General features: G+C 37.1%; 1 protein-coding gene across 1 annotated transcript; it reads left to right on the top strand.

The window, feature by feature from the left end:
- Nucleotides 1-6,492: 6,492 nt before the first annotated feature.
- On the top strand, nt 6,493-9,083 carry LOC134628771 (THO complex subunit 4-like). The gene is made up of 6 exons (XM_063475533.1): nt 6,493-6,784; nt 7,508-7,681; nt 7,762-7,909; nt 8,030-8,096; nt 8,387-8,567; nt 8,670-9,083. The coding sequence occupies exons 1-6, from the start codon at nt 6,593-6,595 to the stop codon at nt 8,688-8,690; spliced, it is 783 nt and encodes a 260-aa protein (XP_063331603.1). The 5' UTR covers nt 6,493-6,592; the 3' UTR covers nt 8,691-9,083.
- Nucleotides 9,084-10,799: the final 1,716 nt, after the last annotated feature.

Here is a 10,799-nt window from a genome sequence, read left to right on the forward strand (position 1 = left end):
TTTTCTGCCGCACAGTTAGCTAAAAATTTAGACAAAGCGACATTCGCTGGCTACTAATCACTCAGTTATAAAATAATTTATAATTAGATATTTATGAACAAAGTTAAGAAATAATGAATATAATGAACATAAAATGATCGCTAGCCTCAGAAATCTGACTTTTACCGACTTTTCACAGGTATTCTAGGATGGAAGTCACGTGACCACCAGGCCAAACTCCTTGGCGCGCTGATTCCAACTTTTGTTTGTTTGTTTGTTTGTTTTTGTTTATTTGTTTGTTTTTATCTTTGGAGAAGTTTGTCTGTTTATTTATTTATTCTGTGAGAAAATTTGGTCAGTGTGAGGAATAGAAAAAAATACAAATTAAAATGTACTAATGAAAAGAAAGGACGAGGAGCACAGAAGTTATTACAAACTGAATTCAAAAGAGGAGATTAAGGCTTGCTGGCTTTCTGATTTGCTCATTCTTGGACTGTTTAAAAGTCAAGTTTCATTTCATTGTTCAGCTGGTGAACATTGGGTTTCCTGCCAGAACATTTGCATTAATAAGAATGAGAATAACTTTCTTGATCCCAAAGGGAAACTTGAGTGTCTGACATAACTCATGTCCTATTTGTATGAGAATTTAAAAACCTGATGGCTGTGGGTGCGAATGATCATCCAGTACTGATGTTTTTCTGTTCCTGTACCACCCGCAGTGTGTCCAATCTGCCAGCTTTCTTCACTACTTTGCCCAGCCTCCTTGCATCCATGTTTCTGATGCTGTCTTCCCAGCAGTCCGCAGCATAGAAAATCACACTTGCCATTACAGACTGACACAACATCTGCAGCAATTTACTGCGGATGTTGGGAGATCTTAGTTTCCTCAACAAATAGAGGCGACTCTGCCCTTTTATGTTTAGTTTGTATCTAGGGTTTTAGAGAGGTTCATAATGAGGTATTTTTTGTGTTGGCCTGTAAAACTTAAAACAGTACAATCAATGACATAATTCCCTGATTAGTCAACTTGCAGAAAATTGTAACTTTTTTTTGCAAAAAAAGTGCAACAAAATTTTCAGGTTCACATAGTTGAATATATACTTACTTTCCTTTTATTTTGTGACTGTTTCTTAAAAATAGACAAATTACAGGTGTCATTTTTTTCATTTCTACTTAACATTTCCAGCACAGAACTGTTGTAATTGAATTTTCCTCATGTGGTTTACTGTGTTGCTTTTGTTTTAGTTTTGTGTTCTTTTCATTTGTGACTTTAACTTTGAAAACTCAAAGAACTGCGAGCTCGTTTTCATTAAAGTGAGCTGTCTTCTGATCTGAGCTAACATTCCCTGCTACGTCCAGCTGTCTGCCAGCTTTTTTTTGGCTCATAAATTTGCCCTTTTTTAAAAATCTGTCAGTCATAGTGGTCATTTTTGTGTGCCTGATATTTCTAATAGTAACACTCATTTAAATTACCCCATATATTTTCAGTACAAAGCTGTTATCGAGGATGTTGTTTTAATTTTTCTTGTTTTTAGTACTGCCAAAAAATCCCAACCAGATAAGGAGTTGATGTAAATCACTTTAAACTGCAATGTAAAAATTCAAATGTCAGACAGATTTGGGCTCAGAGAGGGGCAGCCATCTGCTTCAGCTAGTGAAGGTATAGCTATTAGTTTTGTATCAGAAATACTAAGATAATAAATTTTATTATTTTACCGGTTTCCATGCTTTCACTTCAATACTGTGATTTCCTTGACTCATCAAGCCTTATTTTATTCATGGTCCAGTTTGGTCGGGCTTTACCGAAACTCTAGAGAACTGATACTGCTATTTAATTTGACCAAAGCTAAAAATAAGTCAATACAGTTTATTTATAAACCATATTTTTTCAAGAATATACTTATTAATTTCCAACATGAAACAAAGTTTAAGAAAGAAACTAAACAATATCTGGTTTTTGAATCCAGCAGTGGATAAATTGCAAACAGATAAAGAGCAGAGAGGTGTGGGACATGTCATCACAAAACAAAGAGATAAGAGATGGGTCCGTGGACAGGTTTTTGAAACCCGAAAGGACAGCGATGATCTGATTGTAACGTCAGTGACTCCACACTAAAAGGTCAACGACTGAAGATATATAATCAGTGCTTGAGAGCAGTTGAGTGAGAGGATCTGAATGGATTTTATTGTTATTCATCAACTGTTAGTAGGTGTGGCTGCTAAGTTAATGCAATGGACTGCTGATGTGGTAGTTTATATTTCTAATCAACAGATTAATTAGATTAGTGCAGATACAAGATCAAAAGCAAGAAATGTGGCGTGATAGAAAGCAGGCTAACATCCTGTAACTTCTATTTACAGGTTTCTTATTTGATTTGGTCTTTATTCAAAATATTTTTGTAATGAAAGTACATTTATGGAAATAGCTGATTATACAGCAAAAACACAAACAGATGTCAATGTCATGTCCCCGGGGGCCAATCCTGACCTTTTCCAAATTCAAAATCGGTCCTCCTCAATTTAGGTCCTCAGAAAGATTTGGCTTACCTGTTTGTAGCTGTGGTAGTTTCTTGATATCACTTTCATTGTCAGTTTTATTGCTACGAGTTCCTTTAACAGCTTGCAATTGAAAAGAAAGTCTTTAAGTATTTTGCCAGAACTCTCAAAGAGTATTCCTCACTGACACTGAGAGCTAACAGGACTAGTTTTCTAAGGTTAACTGGTTGACATGATGTATTGAAGAGAATAATCATCAGACACGTTTATGTTCCACAGAGCCGTAAACTCAAATCAAAACAGTGTAAAATCAAATAATTGGCCTGGTGAGTGATCTCACAGTATACATTTTGCTTGGAAACTGTCATTAACCTCTTACCTAATGTTTCCTTTTTGCTGCATGTGGCAGTTATACACAGTCACTCAATGGTCAGTGAAATTTACAATTAAGAGACAATTTGAAGCCATTTTTCTACTAAACAAAAATATGTGTGGGGCTGCTAAATATATGTTGGTGTGATTTGCCCTGTCTGCATTATTAATTGGTGTAAAAACTACTTTTTAAGTAATAATTAGATAAAGTGGCTGCTCTGCAGTTGTTGTTTTTTTAAATAATTATTTGGTTTTTTAATTTTGCATTCATGTTTTGTTGTTCTGATAATATTGTAGAACAAAAATAATGAAAATTGTGGGCCTACTTTGAAACAGGACACTTTGAACACTACATGTGTTTGTACACATAAATCAAACAATTCAAGCCAAGAATCAGGTGTTTGAGACATAAAGTATAGCCGCCTGTTTAACTGAGGAGGCTCTAGTGTTCATAAATTGTTGTAATTATGCTGTGCTCATGTTGTGTGGCCTCTGAATCTGCAAATGTTAATTGTGCAGAATACCTTGTTGAATCGTTTACCTAAATATGCTAAAACATTTGAAATGCTAATAAAGAGAAATGCTCCTTTATGAACGAGCAAAAGCTGAAGATATGCAAAGAAAGTCATTCACTGTTTTGGAAACTTCAAGAGTTGAGCAACTTGGAAAAAATGTAACAGGCAAAATTTCAAATCAATTCAATGTGGTTAAAATCAGATTTCTGAACATTAAGATAGCTTATACCCAAGGTAAAGTATCTCTGAGAAAACCCAAGAAATCAGATTATCCCCTATGAACAAGCGCTTGGTGATGGTGGGAAAGAAACTCCCTTTTAAACCTGAGAGAGGGCGCCCATCTGCCAGGGCTGGGTGTCAGACGTGTCTGTACGACGCCAGTTAAGAAGATAATGAAAAGGGTGGGTCTTCAGGTGGTTTCAGAAACATCGAGCGAGGCAGAATGATCTGATTGTCATGTAAACTATTCCCCTGACTGAAAATCACTCAGCTCTGGAAAGCAGTTAACTCTATGTTTTTGAGTGGATTAATTTGCAGTTTACTTATTCGGCTGGGTGAAACTGCTAGGTAAATACAATTAGCATTAAAGAAACTAAAATTTAGTCCCCTATAGTATTCTCCTTTTAATTCCAATAATTCACAAGGTTTTTAAGAAATAATGTGTAGTAATCATTTCAATTCTAATGAACAACACGTATCAGTAACCTTCTACCAGTTTGAATGAATTATTAGGGGGTTATTGTAGCTGCATTTGCTTTTCTTTGTAATAGTTTTTGTCATGTCCCACCAATGTCTGAGTGTGTTTGTAGTGACCTTTGTACTAACATGTTGACCTGCAGGAATCTTTGCTGTTTTCTTCAGTCATGAAATAAAAACACTTTAGAAAGGTTTCTGCCTACGGGATAAAAAGGCTGTACAGTCCCACAAAAAGAAGGATCACCTGATCACTCTACTTAGGTCCACAATGTGAATGTGTCAGATTTAGCCCTTCAGTTTAGATGTTTTATTTTTAGGGTGAGGGTGTTCCTTACCTTGTAATTTCCTAACAGTTCAGTCCTACTGGCTTTCACTGATAGCTAACCAAACTATTATTTTTCTAACTGATCTCTGCTGTGCAACAACAGAGTGAATACTCTTCAGGTGCTAATTTCAAAAGCAGGAGGGATTTTAAGTCTAAACAGCACCTACAGAATGTGAAGTCAGGGAAAATGTTTTCCTGCACTGGTCACCCCACATTTTTAAATACAGTAAACAAACAAACAAACAAAAGAATATATGTGTAATAATACACAGTAAAGGTAACAAAAGTGAATTTTAAGTTGTATTAATAGAAGCAGTCTCTGTGCCTCTCTGAGCTGTTAATCCTTGTAGTGTTTCTCATTTCATACTGGAGAACATTTGGTTCCTTCACAGACATCAAAGCATAAAATATCATTTGATATGAATATAAACAATATATCAATATCATTTCATCATTTTAAAACTTACAGTAAATCAAACATGTTTTCTACATCAGTGTTAGAAAATATAACATAAACTTTTCATTAAATAAATGCAAAAATGTTTTTCTGGCAATATCACTGGAATATCACATCTAATCCAACAAACTAAATCATTTATTTTAATTGGTTTGTTGGATTGATTAAATTAATCATTTTTAAATACGCTTGTTGCTGAATATTAGTTTTTGTATGCAACTGAAAAGAAACTGTAGAAGCAACAGTGGTGTGAAACGTGTAAACAGTCAGGAGGATGCAGGAAAAGGTGTGGGCCTGTAGGTGGGTTTCAGACACATACACGGTTTGGCTCTCAGTGTAATGCAAATTATTCTGCAAATTAAGGCCACCAACTGAAATCCTCAGGCAATGTTTGAAAGCAGTTCAGTAACAGCTCTGGGTGGTCATTGTTGTTTATTCTACGACCGCTGACAGTGCTGCTTACAGGTTACAGCTTACTGAAACTATGTTGTTAAACTATGTTCCTTATCTGTGGTATCAAAGTACTACTAAACTACTTCAGCAGTAACAGTGAAAACGCAGCTAGTACACGATCTCAGATTTCATTTGCATGTATAAAATTGGTGCATGTATAAAATTGGTGCTTTTTGTGTTTGGAAAATGTCAAACTATTAAATTGCATGAGAAAAAAATCATAATTTACATCAGAGCGGATTTTCTAATATAACATATTTCTAATTTTCAAAAGTTTGATTCCTTTTTTCTGCTGTGTTTAATCCCAGTATGAAAAAGAACTTCTTATTCATTTGTGTTCTTCTGTCATATTAACGCTACCTCTTTTTATTACTAATGTTGTTTCTTTTAAAATGTTGACTTGAATTTAACTTTTCATAAACATTCACAAAGCGATATTTCAGTTAAAAAAAATCTATCACTTACATATAACAGTTAAATGAAGAATACTGTGTAAGAATGAGTCAAAACAGTTTATCTAAATATTTCTGATTCTGGCTTCTCTACACTGGCTCCCTATATTTTTTAGAATCACTTTAAACATTTTACTGATTGCTTTTAAAGAACTTTTGTGTCTGGAGCTACAAAGCAGAAATGTTGACCCAATATGTCTCAGATGCCAACACAAGGCCCTTGAAGTCCATCATCATGGTATCAAATACTTTTGCCATCAACCAAACCATAAAAATGTAGGGCTTGTGGAGTCAGGGACCTCCTTGAAATCTCCTCCTAAATCATATTTTTTTAAAATCTTTTGATGGCCATAAGCTTTGAGCTGCTTTATTTACGATATTCCCCGCCTTGTAGTTTTCATGGTCAGAAATTGAACGTTTGATATGTCTTTTGTAGGTTTTATTCTCAGTGCTTGAGGCAACTGTTGGTGCGATTTGGTGCTATGTAAAAAAAAATGTAAATAAAATTGAACCGAATTCTCTGTTTAAACCTGTCCTGCTTATGTCAAGCAAAACGGTTTTTGATACGTCATTGTGTTCTGGAAATGTAAAAATATTATATTTCATAGTTATCCTTTAAATATAGAAAATATTACATATTCATTTACATATTCATCGTTTACTATTTCTGTTCAATAAAGTGTTTTTTTTTTCAAAAGGCGGAGCTTCTGCGTCAGCGAAGCTTCCCTCTGACGTCATTTCCGTCAATTTCAACATCGCGCCGCCGGTAGCTTATAAACAGCCTTCTCTGCACGCTTGGTCGGTAGTCTTTGTCTGTCTTCTTTGTCGGTGAAGTTTGAACAGCGCCATGGGTGATAAGATGGACATGTCTCTAGACGACATTATCAAGATGAGCAAGAAAGGAGGCGGAGGTGGAGGCCGCGGGAGAGGAACGTTCGCCCGGGCTGGAGGCTCAGGTCGAGGCGGCGGGCCGTCGAGGCCGGCGCGGGGCCGACAGAGCAACTTCAACCGAAACAACAGATCCACGCCGTACACGAGGGTATGGAAGAAAAGCGGTTGAAATTGTGAAAATGGTTAAAATGTTGGAAATGTATCTTAAAATGCGTCATTAAAGGTGTAATTACGTGATAACGGACTTCCGGAAACTAGCATGGTTCAGTTAACAGTAACAGGAGAAGCTAGGAGCTGAACCAGCATGGACTCCGAGGGACTTATCTGTGCCTCTGTTTTCTTGTATTTCTTCGGTTGCTCTGATTGATGTGGATGTTTTACCCTCGCTGGAGTGTTTTTATGTTTATTTTATTTTTATTTTTTTGCTGTTGTTGTTTTTTGTTTTTGGCTTTGTCAGCATTTTATAGCCTGCTCGAGCAAAAGGAGCCAAAATCCTGTCTACCAAACTATTTTTTTTTTGCCTTCTGACAAAACTGCTTCAAAGTGGGGCCCTTGCTTCATTTTTTTGGCCGCATAATTAACATGGGGCTTTTTCCAACCTGTGGAAACTCGCTGCCTTACTCTCACCTCCTCTGTGGAAAGAAGAGTGTTTTCAGGCACTGAAGAAAGACTCTCATCCCTTTTAAATGGACTCCTCCTGTGAAGACCTGGATGATGCCTCTAACCTGATTCCCCTGATGTTTATAGGGAGTAATGACCATAAATTAGTTATTAGATTACCTATTCAAGTGCTTTAAGCCATCATAATAGCACTCTGAGTTTCCTAGAACAAAACACAAACTAAGCCTGTATTTTATTTTTGTCTCCACAGCCCAGAGAGTTGCCCGATAAATGGCAGCACGATATGTTTGAGGAGCATGTTGGTGGACGTGCTGGAAACAGTGGTGGAAACGGCGGAGGAAACAGTGGTGGAAATGGTGGAGGAAACAGCGGCAAGCTGCTGGTTTCCAATCTTGACTTCGGTGTCTCTGATTCTGATATCAGGGTAATTATCTAAGCTCAGTTCTATTTTGCTCACCTCAGATGCTGAGGAATGGCACTGATTTTCCAGATTTTACTTTTTAGGAGCTGTTTGCTGAGTTCGGAGCATTGAAGAAGGCATCTATACACTATGATCGATCTGGTCGCAGTAAAGGAACTGCAGACGTCCACTTTGTAAATAAGGCAGATGCACTGAAAGCCATGAAGCACTATAACGGTGTCCCGCTTGATGGTGAGGATTTGTTCCCATGCTTGTTCTCTTGTTTATGCGTGTGCACATGGGTGTTGCTTAAACTGTTAATGGTAACTAACTAAATTTATACTTCTATGATTTTTTTGATTTTTTTCCCAGGCCGCCCTATGAAAATCCAACAAGCCACTTCAGAATTCGACACACAGAACAGACAGAATACACAGGGGTATGTTTGTTTGTTTTTTGTTTAAAAAAAAAAAAAAAAAAAAAAAAAAAAGGATCCAGGGTTGTAAATCAAGGTTGATGGGTTAATGTTATGATATAGGCATTGCAAATGGGTTACGATGTTAAGCAGTAAAAAAAATCAATTACAAGGATTATGAGATTTGATAAGTGATTTATTGCAAAATCAACGACAAATTCCATCAATTTTCTTCCATTTATCTGGGTGGGGGGGAGCTTGTTAGGCTTTTACAGGTTCTCTGGAGTAACCCTCTTTCTTTTTGTCGTTTGCAGCTTAAACAAAGGTTTTGATCGGACTAGGCTCGGTCAGCCCAGGGTTGAAAGACGGCGAGGTGGTGGTGGTGGTGGTGGTGGAGGCGGTGGAGGTTTCAGAGGCCGCGGGAGGGGAGGAGGAAACAGACCCCAGCTTTCTGCAGAGGAGCTTGATGCCCAGTTGGATGCCTATAATGCTGAGGTATGTAATCAGGCTGCATAAAATCAGTTTCATTAATTATTTGGATAATACTGTGAACATAATTTTCTAATCGGTTTCTTCTTTTTTCTTCTTCTTTCTTAGTGTAAGATGGACACCAGTTAAAAGGACTCTGATGGGATGACGCTCCCCTTCCTTTTATCTTTTTTCGGCTAATCAGATGTGATGGATCAGACCCTTGTGTTTTAAAGACATTTTGTATGGACCATTTTTTTGTTTTGGGGTGTTATTTTCAAAATTTCTCTTTTTATAACCATAAAACCATGTTATCAGGATTCAGGAACTGTTGTTGCCTTAAACCTGTAATGAGAATCTTTGTTCTCTTTTTTTGTATAAACATGGTTGAATGACAGACTGCTGAATGTAAATTTAAAAACAAAAAAAGTTGCATTTTAATGTACACTGGTTCTGTCACTCAGTACTGTATATTTGACACATGGACACGTTCAAAGGATTTTGTACATAAATTCATGATATTGAGTCATCTTTAGAAAAACGTCTCTCGTCTTCTTGGACTCCTCACAGTGGTGCCAAATGTTGACTGGCCATGCTCGGGCAAACTACTGAAACCATGCTAAACTAAAGCCTTTGTCTTTGTAATGGTGCATTCTCAAAGCACCACATTACCCCAATTACCTGCCAAAGTGCCTACCATTGGCACTCTTCCTCATACAAGATCAACATCTTGATCTTGCTGCTTGTACCTCTTCATATGGTCTTTGTTCCTTCTTGGTGTTGTCTCTCATATCTTCAGTATCTGAATTGACATTAGGGCTGCAGCAACCGATTATTTTAGAAATTGAGTAATCTCGATTATTTAATCAAGTAATTGGCTAGGAAATACTTTTCTCTAATGAGCAATACTAAATATACAAAGGAGGGGGGGGGGTTGCAGGTTTTTCAAAATGAACTCCTTGGGTTCCATTTTAGAAATTGCAATGTTTTAATGAAAACATTTGCCAAGAAGGACAACTAAACCCTTTGTATTAATGTGCAAATTAAATTAAATTTAAACAAAAACACAATTAAGTGAAAAAATGCATAAATAACCTTAAGGTACATTCAAAAGGTCAAAGTCAATAAGAAGTTTACCTTTACTTCCCAGTAAAGCTTTTATTGCTGATTACAGAGCTGCTGTTTTGGACACTAGAAACACGTTTTCTCTCGCTCCACCTGAGCTCACCTTCTCTGTACCGGCTTCGCCAGCTGCTCTTCACAGCGTGTGTGTAAACTGCACGTGTCATCCTCACTGCTGCTGTTGTGTTATCAGTGTGTGTGGGGTTAACATTGTCAAACATTTTATTCAAACACTGCTCCTGAGTACTATTTCAGGTCTGTTTTTAAGTCGCAAATGTTTCACATTTCCATAGCGACAGTGGCGTGAGCCGTGCCTTAAACAGCATCAAAGCAAAAAATTTGTATTAAGAATTTTTTATAATCAAGTTATTCAAATTACTCGATAATTCATAGCCCTAACTGATATCTTTCAGCATCACACCGTGAAACTAATGTAGTCATGTTTTATCTTATAATTTTATAATAATTAAAAAAAAAAATCAAGACAAGACTTGTATTTCTTCATGTCTACACTACTGCAAAAGCCTTTTTACTTCCTGCACTCATTTTTGCATTTGTACACTGGCTTCCAGAATGTTATAGAATTGTAACTGATAATTAGTTTTAAGGCCACTGGCTTTACAACTTCTACATCTTTCAACTGCAGATATGCAATAATGCATTTCTCAAGATCCTCAGGGGGAGGCCTGTCCCTGCCTCACTGAAGACTAAGGGAACAGTGTTTGCAGTCAGTGCCCCGAGGCACTGGTCCTTGGTTATTAATAAATAATAATGACTTTTATTTTTGGCCATTACCAAAGAGACCAGGAAAAGGCCAGTAGGTTTTGTAAGAATTTGCCTCTGCGCACACAAAAGATTTTAAATCAGACAAACAAACATGTACTTCAAGGAGTTTTACAAGTAAGTATTACAAGTAAGTATTACAAGTAAGTATTAGAAGCAATCACAGTGTTTTTTTAATACACAGGTCAGTTTTGTTCCGTTATCCTCTGTACCTTTTATCACAGTACAAAGTGTGACAGCAGAGCGAAACTATCCCACTGAACCCAAAACTAAACACAAGCTTTTAAGCGCGTCGCCTACGTAGGGCGTGCGCGCCGCGGACCCGCTCCCGGGAACGTGACGCGCGGGCGGCGC

This window comes from Pelmatolapia mariae, linkage group LG6 (genome assembly GCF_036321145.2).
Source record: "Pelmatolapia mariae isolate MD_Pm_ZW linkage group LG6, Pm_UMD_F_2, whole genome shotgun sequence".
NCBI lineage: Eukaryota > Metazoa > Chordata > Actinopteri > Cichliformes > Cichlidae > Pelmatolapia > Pelmatolapia mariae.